The sequence below is a fragment of the Ovis canadensis genome, chromosome 24 (genome assembly GCF_042477335.2).
Source record: "Ovis canadensis isolate MfBH-ARS-UI-01 breed Bighorn chromosome 24, ARS-UI_OviCan_v2, whole genome shotgun sequence".
Taxonomy (NCBI): Eukaryota; Metazoa; Chordata; class Mammalia; order Artiodactyla; family Bovidae; genus Ovis; species Ovis canadensis.
The window spans coordinates 16,441,078-16,460,599 of NC_091268.1; the positions used below are offsets into that span (position 1 = coordinate 16,441,078).

At 60.4% G+C, this 19,522-nt stretch overlaps 2 protein-coding genes across 13 annotated transcripts in view; one reads left to right on the forward strand and one right to left on the reverse strand.

The window, feature by feature from the left end:
- Positions 1–6,104: 6,104 nt before the first annotated feature.
- TELO2 (telomere maintenance 2) lies at positions 6,105–18,887 on the forward strand. 7 transcript variants are annotated; one of them, XR_011252725.1, is made up of 22 exons: positions 6,170–6,508; positions 7,223–7,558; positions 8,047–8,324; positions 9,757–9,825; positions 9,975–10,122; positions 10,900–11,002; positions 11,124–11,192; positions 11,327–11,468; positions 11,557–11,693; positions 12,124–12,203; positions 12,397–12,498; positions 12,670–12,758; positions 12,846–12,937; positions 13,024–13,140; positions 13,248–13,319; positions 14,055–14,219; positions 14,515–14,609; positions 15,044–15,143; positions 15,290–15,354; positions 15,493–15,608; positions 16,156–17,751; positions 18,704–18,887. XR_011252725.1 is itself a non-coding variant. In XM_069570485.1 (21 exons), exons 2-21 carry the CDS (start codon positions 7,224–7,226, stop codon positions 16,260–16,262), a joined length of 2,478 nt encoding a protein of 825 aa, XP_069426586.1. In that variant the 5' UTR covers positions 6,105–6,508; position 7,223; the 3' UTR covers positions 16,263–17,763. The 7 variants fall into 7 exon arrangements, 4 of the variants coding, with proteins under 4 accessions (XP_069426586.1, XP_069426585.1, XP_069426587.1 ...); XR_011252726.1 differs by having other exon boundaries at positions 14,518–14,609; XM_069570485.1 differs by lacking the exon at positions 18,704–18,887 and having other exon boundaries at positions 6,105–6,508; positions 14,518–14,609; positions 16,156–17,763.
- The window catches only part of IFT140 (intraflagellar transport 140), a 57,329-nt gene continuing 54,421 nt past the window's right edge, over positions 16,615–19,522 (reverse strand). For all 6 annotated transcript variants that reach the window (XM_069570466.1, XM_069570468.1, XM_069570464.1 and 3 more), the window contains one exon: positions 16,615–17,323. In XM_069570466.1, the coding sequence (XP_069426567.1) occupies positions 17,117–17,323 (207 nt within the window). In that variant the 3' untranslated portion in view covers positions 16,615–17,116. The remainder of the gene's footprint in view (positions 17,324–19,522) is intronic.

Sequence of the window (19,522 nt, forward strand, 5' to 3'; positions counted from 1 at the left end):
CGGTCTGCTTGGAGCTGGGCCTCCACTAGGCTGCCTGCCTCTCCCGGGGGTGGCTTCCCTTCTTCCCCTCTGGCGGGCAGTCAGGTGCCTCCCACCACCTTGATGAGAGGCATTCACTCTGGAGACTTGAGGTTCCCAAGGACACAGGCTGAAAACAGATGCAGTGTCTTTGGAAAATAGGTCTACTGGGTACAAGGCCTGGTCCAGCTGGCTCGGAGGTGGGCGGGGTGATTGCTTTAGCAGGAGCGCACAGACCATGTTCCCACCAGAGAAGTGGAAGCTGCACAGGCACCCTGGAGGGGGCAGGGGCTCCTTAGAGCTGTCTGCAGCGGGCCCAGCGTGCTGGCCGTTCACAGCGGATCCAGATCCATGAGGCCTCGCCCTTGGAGGAGGCAATGGAAACAGAACCGGGAGCCGCGTTAATTCATCTCGGGCCTCGGGCTATGAAGTGGGCTGAGTGGTAGGTCCCAGCCTAACCCTGGTGCCTGCAAATGGGAGCTTATTTGGGAAAAGGGTCTTTGCAAATACAATTAAGGATCTTGAGATGAGGTCATCTTGGATCATCCGTATGAGTCCCAAGTCCAAGGATGAGTGTCTTGAGACAGAGAGGAGACACGCAGGGGAGAGGGCCATGTGACGTGGAGGCCAAGGTTGGGGTGGAGCTGCCCCAGGAACACAAGGAGCTGGGGGCGGGGGGCGAGAATCCTCCCAGGAGCCTTCGGGGGGAACGTGGTCGTGCCAACACCCTGATCTCCGGCTTCCGGCCTCCAGGGCTGCGAGGGAAAGCATGGCTGTTGTTTTAAGCTCCTCCGTTTGTGGTCATTGGTAACAGCAACCCCAGGAGATGAACACAGGCCGCCTGCCTAGGTGAACGGGGGGCAGAGACCCATTCCAGGGCCTGGTCCGTGGCCAGTGTTGACCCAGTGAGGGGAGCAGCAGAAAACCACGGTCAAGGCCGAGAGTTCCAGGTAAACAAGGCGCCGGGCACAGAGACTGGTCTCCTCTCTCTCCCCAGGGTCACTCTGATGGCGGCCAAGGGACACAGCTTGGAGGAGCCACAGGGCAAAGAGAACAGATGCAGCAGCTGCCCTGGGGAGCAGAGGAAGGGGCAGAGGGGACCCGGGCGGGCAGGGAGCGGGTCTGCATCCTGGGGCTGCCATACCCCATGACCACCCCGGGGAGTGGGCACAGGAATTCATTCTCCTCTGGCTCTGGCGGCCGGAAGTCCGAGGTGGAGGGGTCAGCAGGACCGCCTGGATCTAAAGGCTCTCCGGGAGGATCCCCCGGCTGCTCCTGGGGCAGCCTCACCCCAGCCCCGGCTCCGTCTTCTCCAGGCCTTCTCCCCTGTGTGTCTCTCCTCTTCTGTCCAACAAGGACACCAGTCATTGGATCTAGGGCCCACCCGGATAATCCAGGGTGCTCTATCCCGAGATCTGAAACTTGGCTACATCTACAAAGAGCCTTTTTCCAAAAAAGTTCACATTTATAAACATGGGGGTTAGGACTTGGATGTGTTTCTTGGCGACCACTATTCAGTCCATTACAGGGAGGTTTGAGGGGTTGGGGGCTGTCCAGGGATGGTTGGGGACTGGGGCGATGTGCAGGCTGGAGAGAAGAGACTCACGTCAGTCTGAATACAGAGTTGCCAGCCCCCTGCCTCCTCCCTGACCTGCTGCGCTGGGTGGCTGCTCCTGCTCACCAGCCCAGCCCCAGGACATGGTCAGCCGGTTCTCTGAAGCTGCAATGTCCAATCCCAGAGCCCCAGCTGCATGGGAATGTTGAGCCCATCCCATGAGGCTAGCCTGGGTGGAGATCCGCTGCAAGTATAAAATGCACACTGGATCCCAGGATTTAGTATAAAGAATGAGAAATACTTGCTCAATCATCAGGTTTTATGTATGATTATATGTTGAAATGGTAATAATATTTTGGATGCACTGGGTTAAATAAAATAATGTTTTAAAAATTAATTTCAACTGTTTCTACTTTTTAGTAAGACTACTAAAATATTTAACATTAAACATGGAGCTCATGTCATTGTTTGGACAGTGTCACCTTGGAGAAAGGCTCTGGGTTTGCGGGCCCCCAGGCAGAAACAGGGGTTTTCCTTTGACTTGCTTTCATCATCCATTGTTTAAAAAAAAAAGGTGTAAAATATATATCATAAAATTTACTCATTTTAAGGGTGAAACTAACAACATGTTATTGAAGTAAACATCTGCCTACTGGACTGTGGGAGTCTGAGGGTTCTGCCAGCTTCTGGAAAGCAGCAGACAGGGAGCTTACCCAGGCACCTCCTCCAGGCACCTGCCCCCAGGCAGGAGGAAGGAGGCAGCTTCTTCAGTCCACACAGAAAACCTGCTCTTACTAACATCATGGGCAAGAGCTTCCTGCCAAATGAAGGAAGCCCCGCCAAACCAACTTCCATCCCCAGGGTAGACAGAAATCTGCCCAAACAGAAGAGGAACCAGGAGATGACACAGAGGGCCAAGGAAAGGCTCAGAAGCAATCTAAAGAACACCTTCAGAAAGACAAGAAAAGCTTTGTGTCCACAAGACAAGAAATGGATGCTGTGGAAAAAGGAATAATCAGAAAGGGAGAAGCTGCTCCCGGAAATGAAAAGCACAATTCTCCAAAATACAAAGAAGTAATAAAGTAAAATGCAAAGAAATAAGTAGAGCAGAAAAATTAAAAGGCAAAGTTAAAGATGTTGGTTAGAAAGGAGGCAAAAAGGCAAAGAGATAGAAAAGAAGAGCCAAGACACTGGACTGATCTCAGTCCAGCGAAAAGGCACTGTGGAGTATGAGACTACAGGAAAGAGGGGAAGGGATTACTGGGAAGATAATCCGTGACGGTGCTACAGACAGGGCATCCATCACTTGAAGACCTCGTGGCAGAGAGCCCCAGGCCAAGGTACAACTACAAGGCTCATCCTAAAGTGTCAGACACCGCAGATGAGAAGATTCTAAAAGTGTCCAGAGGAAAAAACCTGGTCACCTGTGGACTGAGGCTTTCCCCAGAGGCCTGTTGGCCACCTCAGCAGCAAGGCTGGCTGCCAAAGACAGGGGACAACACTTGATAACTCTGAATGAAATGATTTTCATTTAAAACTGAGCAGGGTTTCCCTGGTGGTCCAGTGGTTAAGAATCCGTCTTGCAACTCAAGGGACACCATTTGATCCCTGGTCCGGGAAGAGGCCACATACCCCGAGCAACTAGTGGGCCAGGACTCTAGAGCCTGAGGGGCACAACTACCGAAACCAGCCCACCTAGGGCCTGTGCTCCGCAATGAGAGGAGCCGCCACGGTGAGAAGCCTGCACAGTGCAACAGAGTAGCCCCTGCTCGAGGCAGCTAGAAAAAGCCTGAGCGCAGCATCCCAGAATGTAAATAAATCTTGGACAAAACAGCAGTTGGAGTGGCCAGTTAGCTCAGATAGTTAGAGAATAATACTGATGACTTGTGTATCTATTAATAGCTCAAATGTGAATCCACCTGGAGCAAAGAATAAAGTCATTTTTCAGGTATCCAAAGGGTTAAGAAACGTATCCTCTGTACCCAGTCTCTTGAGACGTTACTGAGTGACAGGATTCAGAAAAACGTGGGGACAGAGGGAGAAGGAAGCAGCTGTAGGAGCCAGGAGTGAGAGCTGTAGTCCAGAAGCCGCCTGCGAGGAAGTGGCAGAGAGTCCCAGCAAGGCAGCATCCTCTCCTCCTTCTTCCTTTGCATCCACATCCAACCCACCTGACCCCTGGCTGTTCTCACACCGGCTGCCTCTCTGGGCTTTCTGCATCCGCGGTTGCCCCCTACCGTACACTCTCCTAACTGCACCCTGGGTGGACCTTTCATCAAGATGAAAGTGTAAGAGGAAAGTGGAAAGGTTGGCTTAAAACTCAACATTCATGTAAGGAAAGAGTAACATGGAAACTTATGTTACCATATGTAAAATAGATAGCCCATGGGAATTTGCTCTATGGCTCAGAAAACTCAAACAGGGGCTCTGTACCAACCTAGATGGGTGGGAAGGGGAGGGAGGTTCAAAAGGGAGGGAGTATATGTATACCTATGGCTGATTCATACTGAGGTTTGACAGAAAACAACAGAATTCTTTAAAGCAATTATCCTTCAATTAAGAAATAAATTAATCTAAAAATCTTTGATCTAGACTCACAAAAAACCAAAAACTCAGCATTCAGAAAACTAAGATCATGGCATCCAGTCCCATCACTTCATGGCAAATAGATGGGGAAACAACGGGAAAAGTGAGAGACTTTATTTTCTTGGGCTCCAAAATCACTGCAGATGGTGACTGCAGCCATGAAATTAAAAGACGCTTGCTCCTTGGAAGAAAAGCCATGACCAACCTAGACAGCATGTTAAAAAGCAGAGACATTACTTTGCCGACAAAGGTCGGTCTAGTCAAAGCTATGGTTTTTCTACTAGTCATGTATGGATGTGAGAGTTGGACTATAAAGAAAGCTGAGCACTGAAGAATTGATGCTTTTAAAGTGTGGTGTTGGAAAAGACTCTTGAGAGTCCCTTGGACTGCAAGGAGATCAAACCAGTCAATATTCATTAGAAGAACTGATGCAGAAGCTGGAACTGCAATACTTTGGCCACCTGATGGAAAGAACTGACTCATTGGAAAAGACCCTGATGCTAGGAAAGATTGAAAGCAGGAGGAAATGAGATCGACAGAGGATGAGATCGTTGGATGGCATCACCGACTCGATGTACATCAGTTTGAGCAAGCTCTGGGAGATGGTGATGGACAGGGAAGCCTGGCATGCTGCAGTCCATAGGGTTGCAAAGAGTCGGACACAACTGAGCAACTGAACTGGCTCTTGCTGCTACTGCTGCTAAGTCACTTCAGTCGTGTCCGACTCTGTGCGACCCCACAGACGGCAGCCCACCAGGCTCCCCCGTCCCTGGGATTCTCCAGGCAAGAACACTGGAGTGGGTTGCCATTTCCTTCTCCAATGCATGAAAGTGAAAAGTGAAAGTGAAGTCGCTCAGTCGTGTCCGACTCTTAGCGACCCCATGGACTGCAGCCTACCAGGCTCCTCCATCCATGGGACTTGCCAGGCAAGAGTACTGGAGTGGGGTGCCATTGCCTTCTCCAGAACTGGCTCTTAGGGCTCTCGTTTTCTTACCCTGCCCAATTTTTCATACGACTATTTGCTATCAGATATATTGTACTATTAATTCTTTGGCCACCTGATGTGAAGAGCTGATTCATTGGAAAAGACTCTGATGCTGGGAAAAGATTGAAGGGAAAAGGAGAAGAGGGCAGCAGAGGATGAGATGGTTGGATGGCATCATTGACTCTATGGACATGAATCTGAGCAAACTCTGGGAGATAGTGGACAGGGGAGCCTGGCGTGCTGCAGTCCATGGGGTCGCAAAGAGTCAGACACGACTTAGCGGCTAAACAACAACTATTGTACGTGTACTTTATTGTCTCCTTGGCGTGTGAACACAAACTTTGCTTCAGTCTCTGCCCTGCAAGAGTGCCTGCTGGCGCAGCAGGCATTCAGTTAAATTCAACGTGTGTTGAATTTATAACTGTTTCCCAGGTTTCCCCTCAACACCCCCTGGGCTGAAGATCTTGATAGGACTTCCCGGGCCACTCCCCAAGTCACCATAGGACGTTCTGGAAGACGGAAGGTCCTGTATCTGTGCTGTGCATCTAGCCCTTGACACGTGGGCAGCGCGACCAAGGAACGGTGGTGGCTACCGTGCTACATGCTGCCGCCCCTGCCTCAGGATACCCATCAGCACCCGAAGTCACTCCCTTTGCGACTGCTTCCTAGTCCGGGCCCTGCCTCAGGGAGGGCGGCGAGGCCGCACACGCGGTCGGGGCTCAGTAGGAGCTTGTGGGGGCGCGCACGTGTGGGCTCAGAAGAGAAACGGGGCTCTCGGGCGGAGGGAGGGAGGGAGGAGGTCACCCCGGGAAGATGCACGCGGCAGCAGAGTCAAGGCCTGCAGGCGCGAAGCAGCTAGGGTCCTTCCGAGCCGCAGGCGGCTCAGCCCAGAGAAAACCGCCCCACCCACCAGAAGCCCCGCCCACTCGGGCACACACCCCCGCCCCCGCCCCGCGCCCGCGCAGGCGCAGAAGCGGCCGCCCGTCCCTCGCCTCTTCCGGCTCGCGGGTTGGCGGCAGATTCGTCACGGACAACCTGCGGGAACGCGCGCCCCGAGCTCAGATATTCAGCGCCATCTCTTTAGGCCCCAAGAGTCCTTGCTGTGCGGCCACGTGAGCTGGGCCTCGAACTGAGCGCTGAGCGGGCCTCGGGGGTCTTGGCGAATCGGCGACCGGTCGGCATTGGCGGAGCGAGCGGGGCCGCGGCGCACCACTGCAACTCGGCGGGCCCGAGGGTGCGCCCCTCCCAGCGATCCCAGTCCTTCTTGACGCCCCTTCTGCCCCGAGACCCCCGCGCGTCCCGACGCCCCGTCAGGCTCCCCGAGGACCCCGCCGGCCCCACGTGGCCCCTGCCCGCTGCGCCACTAGGTGGGCTCAAGGGGCGCGCCGGGGCGCGGGCGCCGAGCCGGGCGGTCGCTGGCGGCTCTGCACTCCGGGAGCGGGAGCCCGCGTGGGCCGGGCCGAGCGGGGAGGCCCAGGCTCGGGGAGACACTCCCTGGGTCCCGATCTATTGTCTGGGTGCACTGGTGTCAGACAGGTGCCGGCTCCATGGCGCTCGTGCTGCAAGGGCGCCCGACCCTACTGTTACTATCAGCACTGCTGCTATCGGCTTCTGGGCAGGGAGGGGGCTTGGCAAGGGGAACCGCGGGTGGGCCTCCCAGCGTCAGCGCCGTTGACATCTGGGTGTGGATTCTTCCCTGTTGTGGGGCTATCCTGCGCCCCACGTGTGGGATGTTTACCAGCGTCCCTGGCTTCCACCACGCACTAGGGGCAAAAAAGTAGCAGCCCCCAGTTGTGACTTATAAAGGAGTCCCCAGACACGGGTTCCCGAGGAGTGGGTACTCTACTTCAAAGCCCCACCCACCAGACCAAGAAATGGCTCATGGTGGAGAAAGCCACAGCTGCTGAAGGGAGGGGAGGATACTGCTGGGTGCCAGCAGGGGTGAAGAGGAACCGGGTCCTGGGGGCCTGAGGGTGGGCTTCCTGAGAGTGTGTGAAAAACGCTTCCTTATTTGAGACTGAGTCCCACGTGGATGATGATGGCCCCTGGGACTTCTCACACACCTTTCCTGTGAACCCCAGGATGGATCCTGTGGCCTCTGCTGTCCGCCTGGCAGTCCAGGAGGCTCTTCACATCCTTTCTTCATCTGAGGACGGGGGCCACATCATCTCCACGCTGCGGTCCCTAAGGCGGTACCTTGGTGAAACAGAGACCCAAGCCCCGGCTGAGGAGCAGGAGGAGTTTAGCAGGACCCACTTTGCCACCATTCTCAGATGTCTGGTCGGCAAGCTGAGCCCCGACTGGCTGGACCTGCTGCCTGATGGCCAGTTGGAGGAGCTGTGGGCCAGCTTCTTCCTGGAGGGCCCAGCTGACCAAGCCTTCCTGGTGCTGATGGAGTCCATTGAGGGCGCTGCCAGGTGAGTGAGGCTGGGTCTGATTATGGGGTTGCTTGTAACACCTGGAGGATTTCGAGCCAGTGGGTTCTCCAAATTACGTGAGAATTTGGCATCCTGAGAAGTGAGAAAGTGAGAACACTGAACTAAAAGAGGGTTTTGTCAGTCTCTGCAATGGACAGGCCCTCCGTCCTGCCATGTGGGCGAGGGGACTGCAGGAGTGCTTGCAGCCGGGTGGCCAGGCAGGCCTGCGGGGTGGCCCCAGGCTTAAGCGGTCTAAGCAGGCAGTGGGGTGTTGCCATCCTTGGGTAGGGGGAGCCCTTTCCTTCACTCTGTGGCTCCCAACTTGGCATGAGGCACCCCAGCAAACCCCCTCCCTGGGCATCAAGCGCCCTGCGGGGATGCCGGTTTCCCTGACTCCTTGCGGTGGGACGGGAGGGGGCGTGTCCAGGGATCCCAAAGTGTGGAGGGTGCTCAGGAAGCAAGGCTGCTCACACCTGCTCTCCGTTTAGCCCCAGCTTCCGTTTGATGAAGATGGCGCAGCTGCTGGCCAGGTTCCTGAGTGCAGGCAGGATGGCTGCTGTGATGGAGGGGCAGTGTGGGCAGCAGGCGGGGCCGGCCTCCCGCCTGCTCCAGGAGACCCTTCTCACCAGGGTCGTGGGCCTGCCCGATCGCCTGGGCAACCGTCTGCAGCAGGAGACGCTGGCCGCCTTCTTCCCTCAGAACTACTTTCCTCTGCTGGGCGAGGAGGTCCTGCGAGTGCTGCAGGCGGTGGTGGACTCTCTCCGAGGTGAGAGCCCCTCTTCTGACAGCCTCCTCGGCCTGGTGTCTGCTCCGTCATGCCCGCCCTCTCCGGCCTCCAGGGACTCTGCCACCTCTGGGCAGTGCCGTGGGCAGGTCAGATGTTATGGTCCGTCTGGGGCCTCAGCAACCCACCTGTGAAGTTTCAGCCCGGCTTGGCTTGCCTTGGAGATGGAACTGGCCCTGAAGTCCTTGCTTGTGTGTCCAGCCCCACACTCAGAATAAGGGAACATCTGAGGTCTGGAAACTAAAGAGCTGTGATGTGAAGAGGGTCCATCTGAGGTGGCTGCTGGCCGAGGTGCCCATGTCTCTGTCGTTGCGGGTAGAGGACCTCGGTTCTCTGGCGGGTGGGGGCAGTGCTGGGGGCCAGCTCTGAGGGAGCGTCCTGTGCCCAGGGCAGTGGGTGGCGTCCCTCCCACCCTCTCTGGAGCAGCAGGAGCTTGGCTTCCTGACCTGTGTGGTCCTGTGGTCTGGGAGCCAGTAGAAGCTGGGGTCGTGGCAGCCCAAGTCGAGGTGGGCATTGGCCCTCCACACAGTGAGGCCCTCCTTCCCTGCGGCCCGGCCCCTGCACCGCCCCAGGCCTGGCCCGAGACCCTCACCTACCCCTCCCATCTTGTCTGAACTGAGCAGCTGAGTGATGCTGTTACCTTAAGCCTTGCTCAGGACCTCCCAGCAGCTCATCCCGCCCCTTCCCAGCTCTGCCCTGCCCTCTCACAGCTCCGCCTTGCCCACTCACAGCTCTGGAGCAGCTCTGGCCTCAGGTGCCGCTTTTCTGGGCCACTTCCCAGTCACCATCTCACCCTGTTTAGTATCACAGCCACCAGCTCGACCTCAAAAGTACTTACAGTGGCCTGTCTTGCTGTCTGACTTTCCCTCTGGCATGAGCTGCGATCCCGGACTTCTGTCCACAGCTGACTTGCTGTTCAGAGCAGCAGCCCCTGGTCCTCACGGGTTTGTTGAGAGAAATGGACCTGAGTGTTGGGTCCCTGGGGCTGATTCGTCTGGAACACGTCTCCTCCTCCCCGCCCCCCCCACCCCCCATGTGGCCGGGTTGAATTCACTCCTGCCCGAGTCCCAGATGCCCGTCTGTAGATCGCAGATGCCACGTTCCCGTCATGTGCGGGGCTGTCTGTTTCCTGCTTGGTCCCATCAATCGGCTCTTATGGGGCAGCTGTGGCCTCTCCCAGCACCCCACATGGTCCCTGCTTTGTGGGATCTCCGTGACTGTGAAGCAAGTGAACACGATGCTTTTTGATGTTATTTTCAGTGGCTCTTTGAGTGGGAAACAATGCTGGTGGGTTGAAGTTAGACTGAACTCATTGGCGGTTTTACAATGCGGGATCCCCTTGCCAGGAGTCAGGTCTGTCCCTGCGAGGCTGGGTACACACAGGTGGCCTCACCGCTTCCTCCTCCCATCCCAGGTGGCTTGGACTGCTCCATCTCCTTTCTGTCTCAGGTCCTGGGCAAAGCCTGTGTCCACGGGAGACAGAGTGAGTGTCCCTGCTGCGGGAGAGTCTGTGATGTGTCCCAGGAGGGGTGGTGCCCTTGCCTGGGCCTGGCCCTGCTGGGTGGGGCTTGGTGGGGCTTGGCTGGACTCCCCGTGGCCCCCGGGCTCAGGGCCCCCTTTTCTTCCCCTCAGAGGAGATCCTGGGTGTGCTGGTGCCCCGGCTGACGGTGCTCACCCAGGGCAACTGCCTCTGGCAGCGGGTCTGCTGGCACCTGGTGGAGCGTGTGCCCGACCAGGCCATGGAGGCCGTGCTGAAGGGGCTCGTGGAGGCCTCCCCGGGGTAAGAAGTGAGGCATCTTCCCACTGCAAATGCTCCTCTTCCAGGAGGGTGGGTGGCAGGGATCCAGAGGGTGCCTCGCCTGCCCGTCTCTCTGGTCAGTGCCATGGCACCTGGTGGGGGCCCCTCCGTCTGGTGACTGGTCCTTGCTTGGAATTCAGTCCTGCAAACACCCATCCCTCCACTCCTGGTGGCCGAGTCAGGCCCCCCTGTCCGCACTTCTGTCTTCTCTGCGTGGGAAGGTCCCTGTGCTCAGAAAACTGAAGTCCTACAGGAGGGTGCTGGGCCCGCAGCTCCATCCTGCCTGGTGGCCATGCTCAGGGCTCTCACAGAAGCCACGGGAGAGAGTGCTGGTCTCTCATGTGAAGGAAGCAGGGGTCTCTTAGTCTAGATCAGGGTCTGCAAACTACAGCCTTTGCGGCTCACCCTGTGATTTTACGAATGAAGTTTTGTCGGCACACAGCCACGCTCAGTCGTGGACCTACCTGCCATGGCTGCTCCCGGCTGCGGTGTCTACAGAGCCCAGAAGGCCATGTGCCTGGCCCTGCCCAGAGAAAGCTGGCTGCCCTGCCTGGATGGAGCATTTCACCTGGACCCATTGGGGTGGGGAGGAATGTCCTCTGTGTCTGGTACTGGGCTCCTCAGTTTCCACAGTTACTGGGAGGAGGGAGGGTCAGCACCGACTCGAGGCTGGGGTGCCTCCCCAGACTCCCAGTGGTCAGCGCAGATCTGGGGAATTCAGAGTCCTGCTTTTCCCTCTCACCTCGCCACGCCTCACAGGCCAGAGGTCCTCTCGCGGCTGCTGGGGAACCTGGTGACAAAGAGCAAGAAGGCCCAGTTTGTGATGACGCGGAAGCTGCTGTTCCTACAGTACAGCTGCTCGGTGAGGGTGCCGGCGGGCCGGGAACTGTGCTCGGCTCCCTGGACCCTCCTGCGCCCGGGCTCCCTGGCTGGATGGGTGGTGTCTGTCTGCAGACAGTGATGGGAGCCCGGCTGTGTTGCAGACGCCCATGCTGCAGAGCCTCCTGGGGTACCTGGCCATGGACAGCCAGCGGCGCCCGCTCCTCGTGCAGGTAAGGGACCCCTGACCCCCAGGGAGAGTGTTCCTGCCGGGGTGGAGGGCCCTGGCCGGAGCCTCCTGCGGACTGGCGGGGACACTGTGAGGAGGGCGTGGGGCTTCTGACAGGCTGGACCCGCCGCCCACCAGGCGCTGAAGGAGCTCCTGGAGACATGGGGCAGCAGCAGTGCCATCCGCCACACACCCCTGGAGCAGCAGCGCTACGTCAGCAAGGCCTTACTCATCTGCCTGGTGCACCTGGGGGAGGCGGAGCTCCAGGCCAGCCGGGACGGTGAGCGGTGAGCGGCAGGGCACCCTGTCCCCCACCCCGGCACCCCCCACCCGCCCCCAGCTCAGCCCATGTGGCTCGGTGCTTCCAGAGTTGCTGGCCAGCCTGATGGAGGGAGTGAAGAGCCGCCTGGACAGCAGCCTGCCGCCCGTGCGCCGCCTGGGCATGATTGTGGCTGAGGTGGCCAGCGCCCGGCTGCACCCCGAGGGGCCTCCCCTGAAGTTCCAGGTGACCAAGGGCCCCCCCCAGAGCCGCTGTCACTCCCGCCCCGGTCCCTGCCCGCCCGCTGGCGTCCAGGCTGCGGAGCCTCTGTGTCCCCTGGTGCCCGCTCAGCTGGGAGGGGTGGAGGCGCAGCCCCCACGCTGATGCAGGAGCACGAGCCCCCAGGGGATTCTCGGGACAGGACTCTCAGGCCCTTCCATCCGCCGGGCCCTCCGGGGCGTCCTCGGAGACGGGGCCCCATCTGCCCTGTTCCTGGGGACGCCCAGACCCTCCAGCCCCCAGTGCCACCCTCTGCAGAGGGAGACCTAGTTGCTCCTGAGGGGCAGCTGGCTGGCCGGCCGTGCAGACCTCGAGCTGTGATGGGGGCTTCAGCAGGTCCCCACGGCGCTGCCCCTGCTGCACCCGACCCGCTGACTCCAGCTCATCTGCGTTGCAGTATGAAGAGGATGATCTGACCCGAGAGATGCTGGCCTTGGCCGCGCCCCGGCCCGCGGCTGACAGCCCTTTGGAGGCGGGGTGAGGGTCCCACTCGGAGCTCTGGGCATGGTGGGCCCGGCGGGCGGCTCCTTCCCACCTGCTAGTCCTGACCGATCCTGGCAGAGACAGAAGCTGAGATGCAGGCTGGGGCGGAGCGAGCGTTCCCCAGGAGGCCGGGTTCTGGGACGAGTCTTGCGGGGCAGCCCTGAGGGTTCCTTTTTTGTTTCCAAAGCCCGCCTGTGGCTCCTGTCGGTGGGGAGTTTCCTGACCAAGAGACGGTGGACGGTGGCGGCCCCCAGGCTGGGCGGGAGGGCTCCGACTCCGAGCTGGACAGGTAGGGGCGGCCCCACGAGAGAGGGCGAGGGCTGTGGCGGGACCGTCTGGGGATGTGGGCCCCGCAGCCCTGGCTCCCTCTGTCCCTCGAGTCCTCCTCCCATGGGGAAATCAGCCTGCAGGCTCTGGGTGCCCAGGACTGGTGGGACCTAGTGTCTGTGCTCTTCCTCAGTGATGATGAGCTTGTCCCCTACGACATGTCGGGAGATGGGGAGCAGAGGAGCAGCAAGACGCCCGCGTACGTGCGGGACTGCCTGGAAGGTGCGTCCCCTACGTCCCAGGTCCCCCTCCCCCCGCCCAGCCTGCCCACCCGACCCGCCTCACTCGGCCGTGGGGGCCTCTCTGCAGCTCTGACCGCATCTGAGGACTGGGAGCGCTGGGAGGCGGCCCTGCAGGCCCTGGAAGGGCTGATCCTTAAGAGCCCGGCTGCCACCCGGGAGGTGAGCATGCGGATGCGCCCTAGCCTCCCTGAGGGCGGGACGGGACCGCCTCGGGAGTGCACCTTGACCCTTGACTCCGTGGGCAGGTGAGCCTGGAGCTGGCCAAGGTGCTGCTGCACCTGGAGGAGAAGACAGCCGTGGCGGGGTTTGAGGGGCTGCGCCAGAGGGCGCTGGTGGCCGTCACAGTCACGGACGCGGCGCGGGTGAGTCCCTGCACTGTGTGGAGCCTGGGTTGTGCCCTTGGCGGGGGCTGCCCAGGGTCCCCCTCTGGGGTCGTGGCCCTCAGCCGCCTCTCGCCCGCCTGGCCTAGGTGGCGGAGTACCTGGCCGCACAGTTCTACGCCCTCAACTACAGCCTCCGGCAGCGCATGGACATTCTGGACGTAAGTGCCCAGGCCTTGCCCTCCCCCGTCAGAGCAGCACTGGCCGGCGTGGAGGCGGACGGGGCAGGCGTTTGCCAGAATGTTCGTGGAGGGACTGGAGGCCTCCCCGGCCCCTTGCCGCTGGCGTGAGAGGCTGGGGCCAGCGCCTCTCTGGCGCTTTCTTGACAGGGCACGGCCTTGGGGGCTGCGTCCTTTGTGTTAAACGACGGCTTCACTGAGTTGTGATGCGCGTGTCGTAAATTCACTTTTATGACGAGCAGAATGGGGTATGTTCACACAGGGGAGCACGACTTGGCCTTAAGCAGGGAGAGAGTTCTGACATGATGCTCAGTGAAATAAGCCAGATGCCAAAGGACAAACAGCAAATGACCTGACTTAGAAAATGGACGGGCAGGAGGGGCAGGGAGTCCGTTCCCCGGGGCAGAGCTCTGTCTGCGAGGACGGGGAGGCTCTGGGAGTGCCGGGGACTGTGGCGCTTTCCCTTTGCCCGTGAGACGGGGGTGGTGGGACTGGGTGGGCTTTGGGAGAAGTGACCGGGGCGCGGGCTCCTCAGCAGGGAGCGGCCACCTGCCCCCCCCAAAGTGAAGTGTGCCTGTGGGACCAGACTTGCCGCAGGGCTGCCAGCACCTCCCCGCAGGGACCGCTGGGCCCTCCGCGGTCCCGCCCCACCTTGAATTTGGAAACCGTCGTCCTTCCCCAGCGGGGCAGCGGCTGCCCTGGTCTCCTCTCCTCTAGGTCCTGGCCCTGGCTGCCCAGGAGCTGTCCCGGCCTGGGCGCCTCGGGAGGGCCGCCCAGCGGGGCCCCCCGGGGCCCAGCTCCCAGCCCAGTGGGGCCACGGTCCCGGCCTGGCAGGCGGTGGTGGAAGAGCGTGTCAGACGCAAGACCCGGCGGTTCTGCAAGGTCAGCTGGGCCCTGGCGTGGCCTCCTGGGTGGGACCTCTGCTCCGCGGGCGCAGTGCCCACTCGTGCCCCGGGAAGGGGAGGGAGGGTTTCGGTGGTGGACGCAGGCCGCAGGGCATCGGCTGAAGGGGCTGTAAGGCTGGGAAAACAGCCCCAAGGCTCAGCAGCAGCAGTCGGCTGCCGGGCGCAACATGGGGCCTTGTCTGGAGATGTTCTGATCCTCACCAGGGTGGGGGGTGCCCAGCCCCCCCGAGGGTCCCCGTGGGTCCACGGGCCTTGAGTGCACGTGTGTTTAGCAGGGCTCCACGGGGCGGGCAGCAGCTGCTGGCCCCAATGAATTCAACGTGGTGGCTGGATACTTCTTCTTCCCTCTCCTTCAGCGTTTTGACAGGTGAGTGCATTTTCCGGAGCCTATGGTTTGGGGAACAGGAGCCTTGGACACTCCCAGGATGGGGGCTGAGGTGGGCTCAGCGGGGTCAGGACCTTGGCTGTGGTTGTTTGTAGCGTAAGTGACGATAGGGCGTCAGAGCATCTGTTACAGACGCTGGGCTCACGCCGGGGCTGGGCCAGAGCCTCCCTGGTGTCTCAACACAACCGCCCCCACGTGCCTCCTCATCCTGGCTTCCTGCCCCAGGCCGGGCTTGACCAGGCGGCCCTGCAGAGTGACAGGGCGTCTGTCCACTGCCTCCCCGTCACGGCTCTGGGCAGCATGTGGGTGAGGAGGTGAGGAGGGACGTCAAGGCCTGGGGTCCCTCCGTGGCCCAGGAGGTCGGGGAGCCAACCCTGAGCGCCTGGCTGGCACCATTGCTGGGTTCTGTGTTGTAGGCCTGTGGTGACCTTTGACCTTTTGGGAGATGACCAGCTGGTCCTCGGGAGACTGGCCCACACCTTAGGGGCCCTGATGTATCTGGCTGTGAACACGGCGGTGAGCACCTGAGCCGCCCCTGGGGAGCCCACCCCAGCCTCCTGGCCCCGCTGGCCTTGCCTTGGGGCAGGTGTGCTGGGCCTCACGGGCCCTGCAGTGGGGGCCACTGCCAACTGGACCCCTGCCCACTGGTGTGCCTATTGCAGGTGGCTGTGCCCATGGGCAAGGCCCTGCTGGAGTTCGTGTGGGCTCTTCGTTTCCACGGGGATGCGTGAGTGGCTGTAGGGCTGAGGGCAGTCGGGTGGGGGGTCTCGGATCCTGTGGGAAATGGACAGTGGCAGGCGGGCCAGGCCGGGGTGGACAGCACTGCACGGTGGCTCCTCCAGCTCAGCCTCTGTCTTCTTGGCAGCTATGTGCGCCAGGGCCTGCTGTCCGCCGTCTCCTCCGTCCTTCTCAGTGTGCCAGCTGAGCGGCTGCTGGCAGACCTACCAGACGAGTTTCTGGAGGCCCGGTCCTGGCTGGCAGGTGGGCGCAGGGCCAGGGCCGAGGTGGTGAAGCTGAGGGGGCGGACACAGCCCAGGGGCCTTCAGCTTGTGGGCGGCGGGGACACAGTGCCATTGGTCACTTCAGGGCGCCCTGCGGGGAATGTTGGGGCAGTGCCTGTATCCAGGCTGGATGGGTTTGCCCTCTGTGAGGTTACTGGTGTCCTGCCCCCTGCCCCCAGGTCATACGTTCTTTTTAAAAATTCCCCTGTGGTCAGCGTGATCTCTGCCTGTGGGCACTCGAGCCACGGCCCTCAGCACACTGTGCCCATGTGCACCCGTGGGGCTTGCAGCTCGGGGGGTTCTGATGACGGCCTTTCTCTGCCCACCTGCCTCCGTGAGGCCACCAGCCCCTGCAGCCAGCTTGTCAGGTCTCTGCTGGTTTTCCACAGTCCTTGCACAGTGGCTGAGGCACCTCCTGGGCTGGGCTCCCAGCCCAGGTGCCCCGTGTCTGGGCAGCTTCCAGCAGGTGACGCACAGGCTGAGCCCAGTACCCTGACGCTGCGGTGCATTCCTTTCCGTCTTCACAGACGTGGCGGAGCAGGACGCGGATGAGGACTGCCGGCTGCTGGCGGTGAAGGCGCTGCTGTTGCTGGAGAAGCTCCGTGACAGGCTCCTCCCGCTCTCGTCTCCCTAGGCCCCGACCCCTGACCCTTGAGCCCGGGAGGCACGTCGCTGGATGAGCAGGGCGCCTGTTGCAGGCTGGAGTGCCTGTGGCTTGGCTCAGATGTCTACTAGGGCCTCGGGCGCCGACCCCACAGCCTGGCACTGGGACGCGGCCGCTGCGGCTCTGGGACTCAGGCTCTAGGATGGCTGCTGGGCAAGAGTGGGGAGCCACGGCTCAGGTTGGCCCCTGTGCAGACTGCAGACCGGGGCGCTGAGAACCCCAGAAGGAAACATGAGAGAGGGGCAGATGGTTCTCTTTCCGGCAGGGACCCTGGTGCCCAGACGAGGAGCTGCGAAAATGGGGCCAGGAAGGGGACATGGGCCCTTGAGAAAATAGGCTTTATTTGCAGGATTTCAGCAAATAGATGTGGGGCTGAGGGTGGGAGAGGGTGAGGCAGCCCCTGACACTGGGAGCTGGTGATGAAAGGGGCGCGGCCTGGAGGGACAGAGCCTCCGGCCTCAGCCAGTGCCAGCTGCCGTCACCCTATGGTCAGGACGGTCTGTGCTGCAGGAACCGGAGACGTGCTGCCAGGCAACCCATGTAGATGCCGGGAGACACCTCTGTTTCTTAGGCTTCACACCCTGTACTTGGGGGAACGTCATGGGGAAAATAAACCCCCCTTTACTGCAAAAGAGCTAAACCAAACCTCGGCAGGGGCCAGGGACTCAGAGGGGTGGCTTAGAGACACCCTGCCACCCCCGCCAGACAGGCTAGCATGTCTTCCTGCAGCTCTGCCTAGTGGGCACTGAGCTCGACAAGGAAGTCGGGCTCCCCTCTGGCTGCGGTGGGCAGGTCCCGGGCAGGTCCCAGAGCCCGGCCGCAGCTCAGGGCCCACTCTCCACCTCCTCGGCCACCTCCTCGTCCGCCTCCTTGTGCTCCTCCACGCTGCTGTGCCGTGTGCGCTTGGGCGCCGCGCATGTCAGAGGGAGCCCCAGGCCCTGGTGCACGGTGTCCACGATGTGCTGGCTCACGTAGTAGGACACGTTGGTGGAGGGCAGCCGCCGCCGCATCTCCTCCAGGTACCTGTAGGCCTGGGGACACAGGGCAGCCAAGACGTCAGTGCACAGAACAACAGCCCGTGATCAGAGTGGGCAGTGGAGGATGGGGCTCCGGTGACCTCGTGAGCTTCCCAAGTGTGGCGGTGGCCGGGGCTCTGGGGCCAGTGCTGTGACCTTCCCTGGGAGGAGTCCTGCGGGCAGCCTGACAGCACGATCGTCTGTCTGGGGCCACGGCCCTGGAGGGTGGGCCACCCTGGATGCCCACAGGGGGACCCTGGGAAAGGGTTCACACACTTCACTGGGGTGGTGGGCAGCACAGTTTACACACACATGGTTTGTCTTGCTCTTGCGCCACAACTACGGAGCCATAAGCCGCAACGAGGGTCTGTGAGCCACGGTGAAAGGTCCCACATGACGCAATGAGGGTCCTGCGTGCTGGTGTAGCCAAATAAATTTAAAAGGTTTGTCGTGTATTTTGACCAGGCGTCCAGTCCGGTGCAGTCAGCCCGCCCTGTGATTAATGAGTCTCGTGTGTGTGTGTGTGTGTGTGTGTGTGTGTAGTAGTCCTTGGCCAGTGTGTGTGTGTGTAGTCCTTGGCCAGGGGCTGCTTCCTATGGGGCCTCTTCTGGTTCTGCCAAGTGGGAGTCGGGGGGGGGGCATGGGGGCCACCGAGGAGCTCGGGGGGGGTGGTGTCTGAGGCAGGATGAACGTGCTTATATCCACTCCACCTGCGCCCCTGTGGGGAGGGTCACACGCGAGCATGAGGAGCCTCACGTGGCTTGTGTGGGTTCACTAAGAATCAATTCAGGATGTGAACAAAGTTTCCAGGAACTCTGACTTTATGAGGAAATGATGGTCACATCTGAGCATTTCTTACAGATGATACAATTCTAGAGCAGTCATCTCGGATGTAATTGGGAGGAAAGATTGTGAGATAAGCTGGGCTATTTGGGGGGACGAGAGGTGCAGCATACAGGTGCCCAGACTTCCCAACGATGGGGAGGTGGCGTTGGGCACCAGGGCTGGCCCTCATGTCTGCCGAGTGCTGGCTGTGGGCCAGGAGCTGTGCTGGGCACACAGGACAGAGGACAGGAGGCCTGGGCCAGGCTGGGGGGGCACTGCAGTGAGAGGCCTGGCCCAGCGAGGGCAGAGGTGGTTGGGCAGCTGCCGGGGTCAGGCTGGGGAGCTGCTACATGGATGGGAGGGTGGGAAGCAGGAAAGGACTCAAGGGGGTGGGGGGACTTGGTGGCACACAGGGGCAAGGCAGCAGCATCTCTGGGAGGGCTGAGGGTCTGGGCGGGGCTGTGATGGGGGAGGGGCGTCTGGGGGAGAACCCCCTGCCCCCGAGCTACAGGGAGGGTTTCTCTGACCCCCTCCCAGAAGGAGACATGCAGGCCTGTCTTGTCTCTACAGGGTTTTTTAAAAAATTTGGAGCTACTGTATCCCCCAGGGGACCTCCCAGTGGACCAGTGGCTGAGATGCTGCCTGCCAGGGGCCAGGGCTCCATCCCCAGTTGGACACAGAAGATCCCGTGCGCTGCAACAAGCACCTGGTGCAGCCAAATAAGTAAATAAATAAAAGAGCTTAAAAACTGAAATCCCACAGGCTTCAGAGCTTGAGACCACAAAGAACTTGGTGAAACGCTTGCAATGTGATCTGATACTGAGGATTCAGAGGTCTAAGCATCTCTGCCGTCCAGCTTGTGTTCTAAAATGGGGACACTGTTTGGTTCACTTCAGAGCTGTCTCCATAACAACAGAAGGGTTAGGGTTGGAACTGGAAGTGGAGGGGCTGAGAGGACATGGGCGAGCCAGCCAGGAAGTCTGAGCTCTCGGTGCAGACCCCCAGGCCGCGGGCGGACACTCAGCTTCCCTGGGAATTGGGGCCGGCCGTGCCCTGCGAGGCCAGCACGGCCCGCTGGCGACACTTCTGGAACGACTGGTCGGTCGATGCGGGGCTTGTGAGCGCTTGGGAAAGGAAGGGGCCTCGGGTCACTGCCTGCGGGGGCTGGGCCGGGCAGCACTCTGGGCCTCGGCAAGGTCTGTGTGCAGCCCTTGGGGACATGATGGGAAAACGTGGCAGGCAGAGCTCTGCTGTCTGCACGAGAGGACGGAGGCCCAAAGGATGAGGATAGAGGCTTCCACTGAGCCTGCTTTAGGTCAGCCTCCCACCAGCAAGGACAGACCGCACAAACGCACTGGCTCCAGAGAACAACCAAGGCAGGTGCGCTGG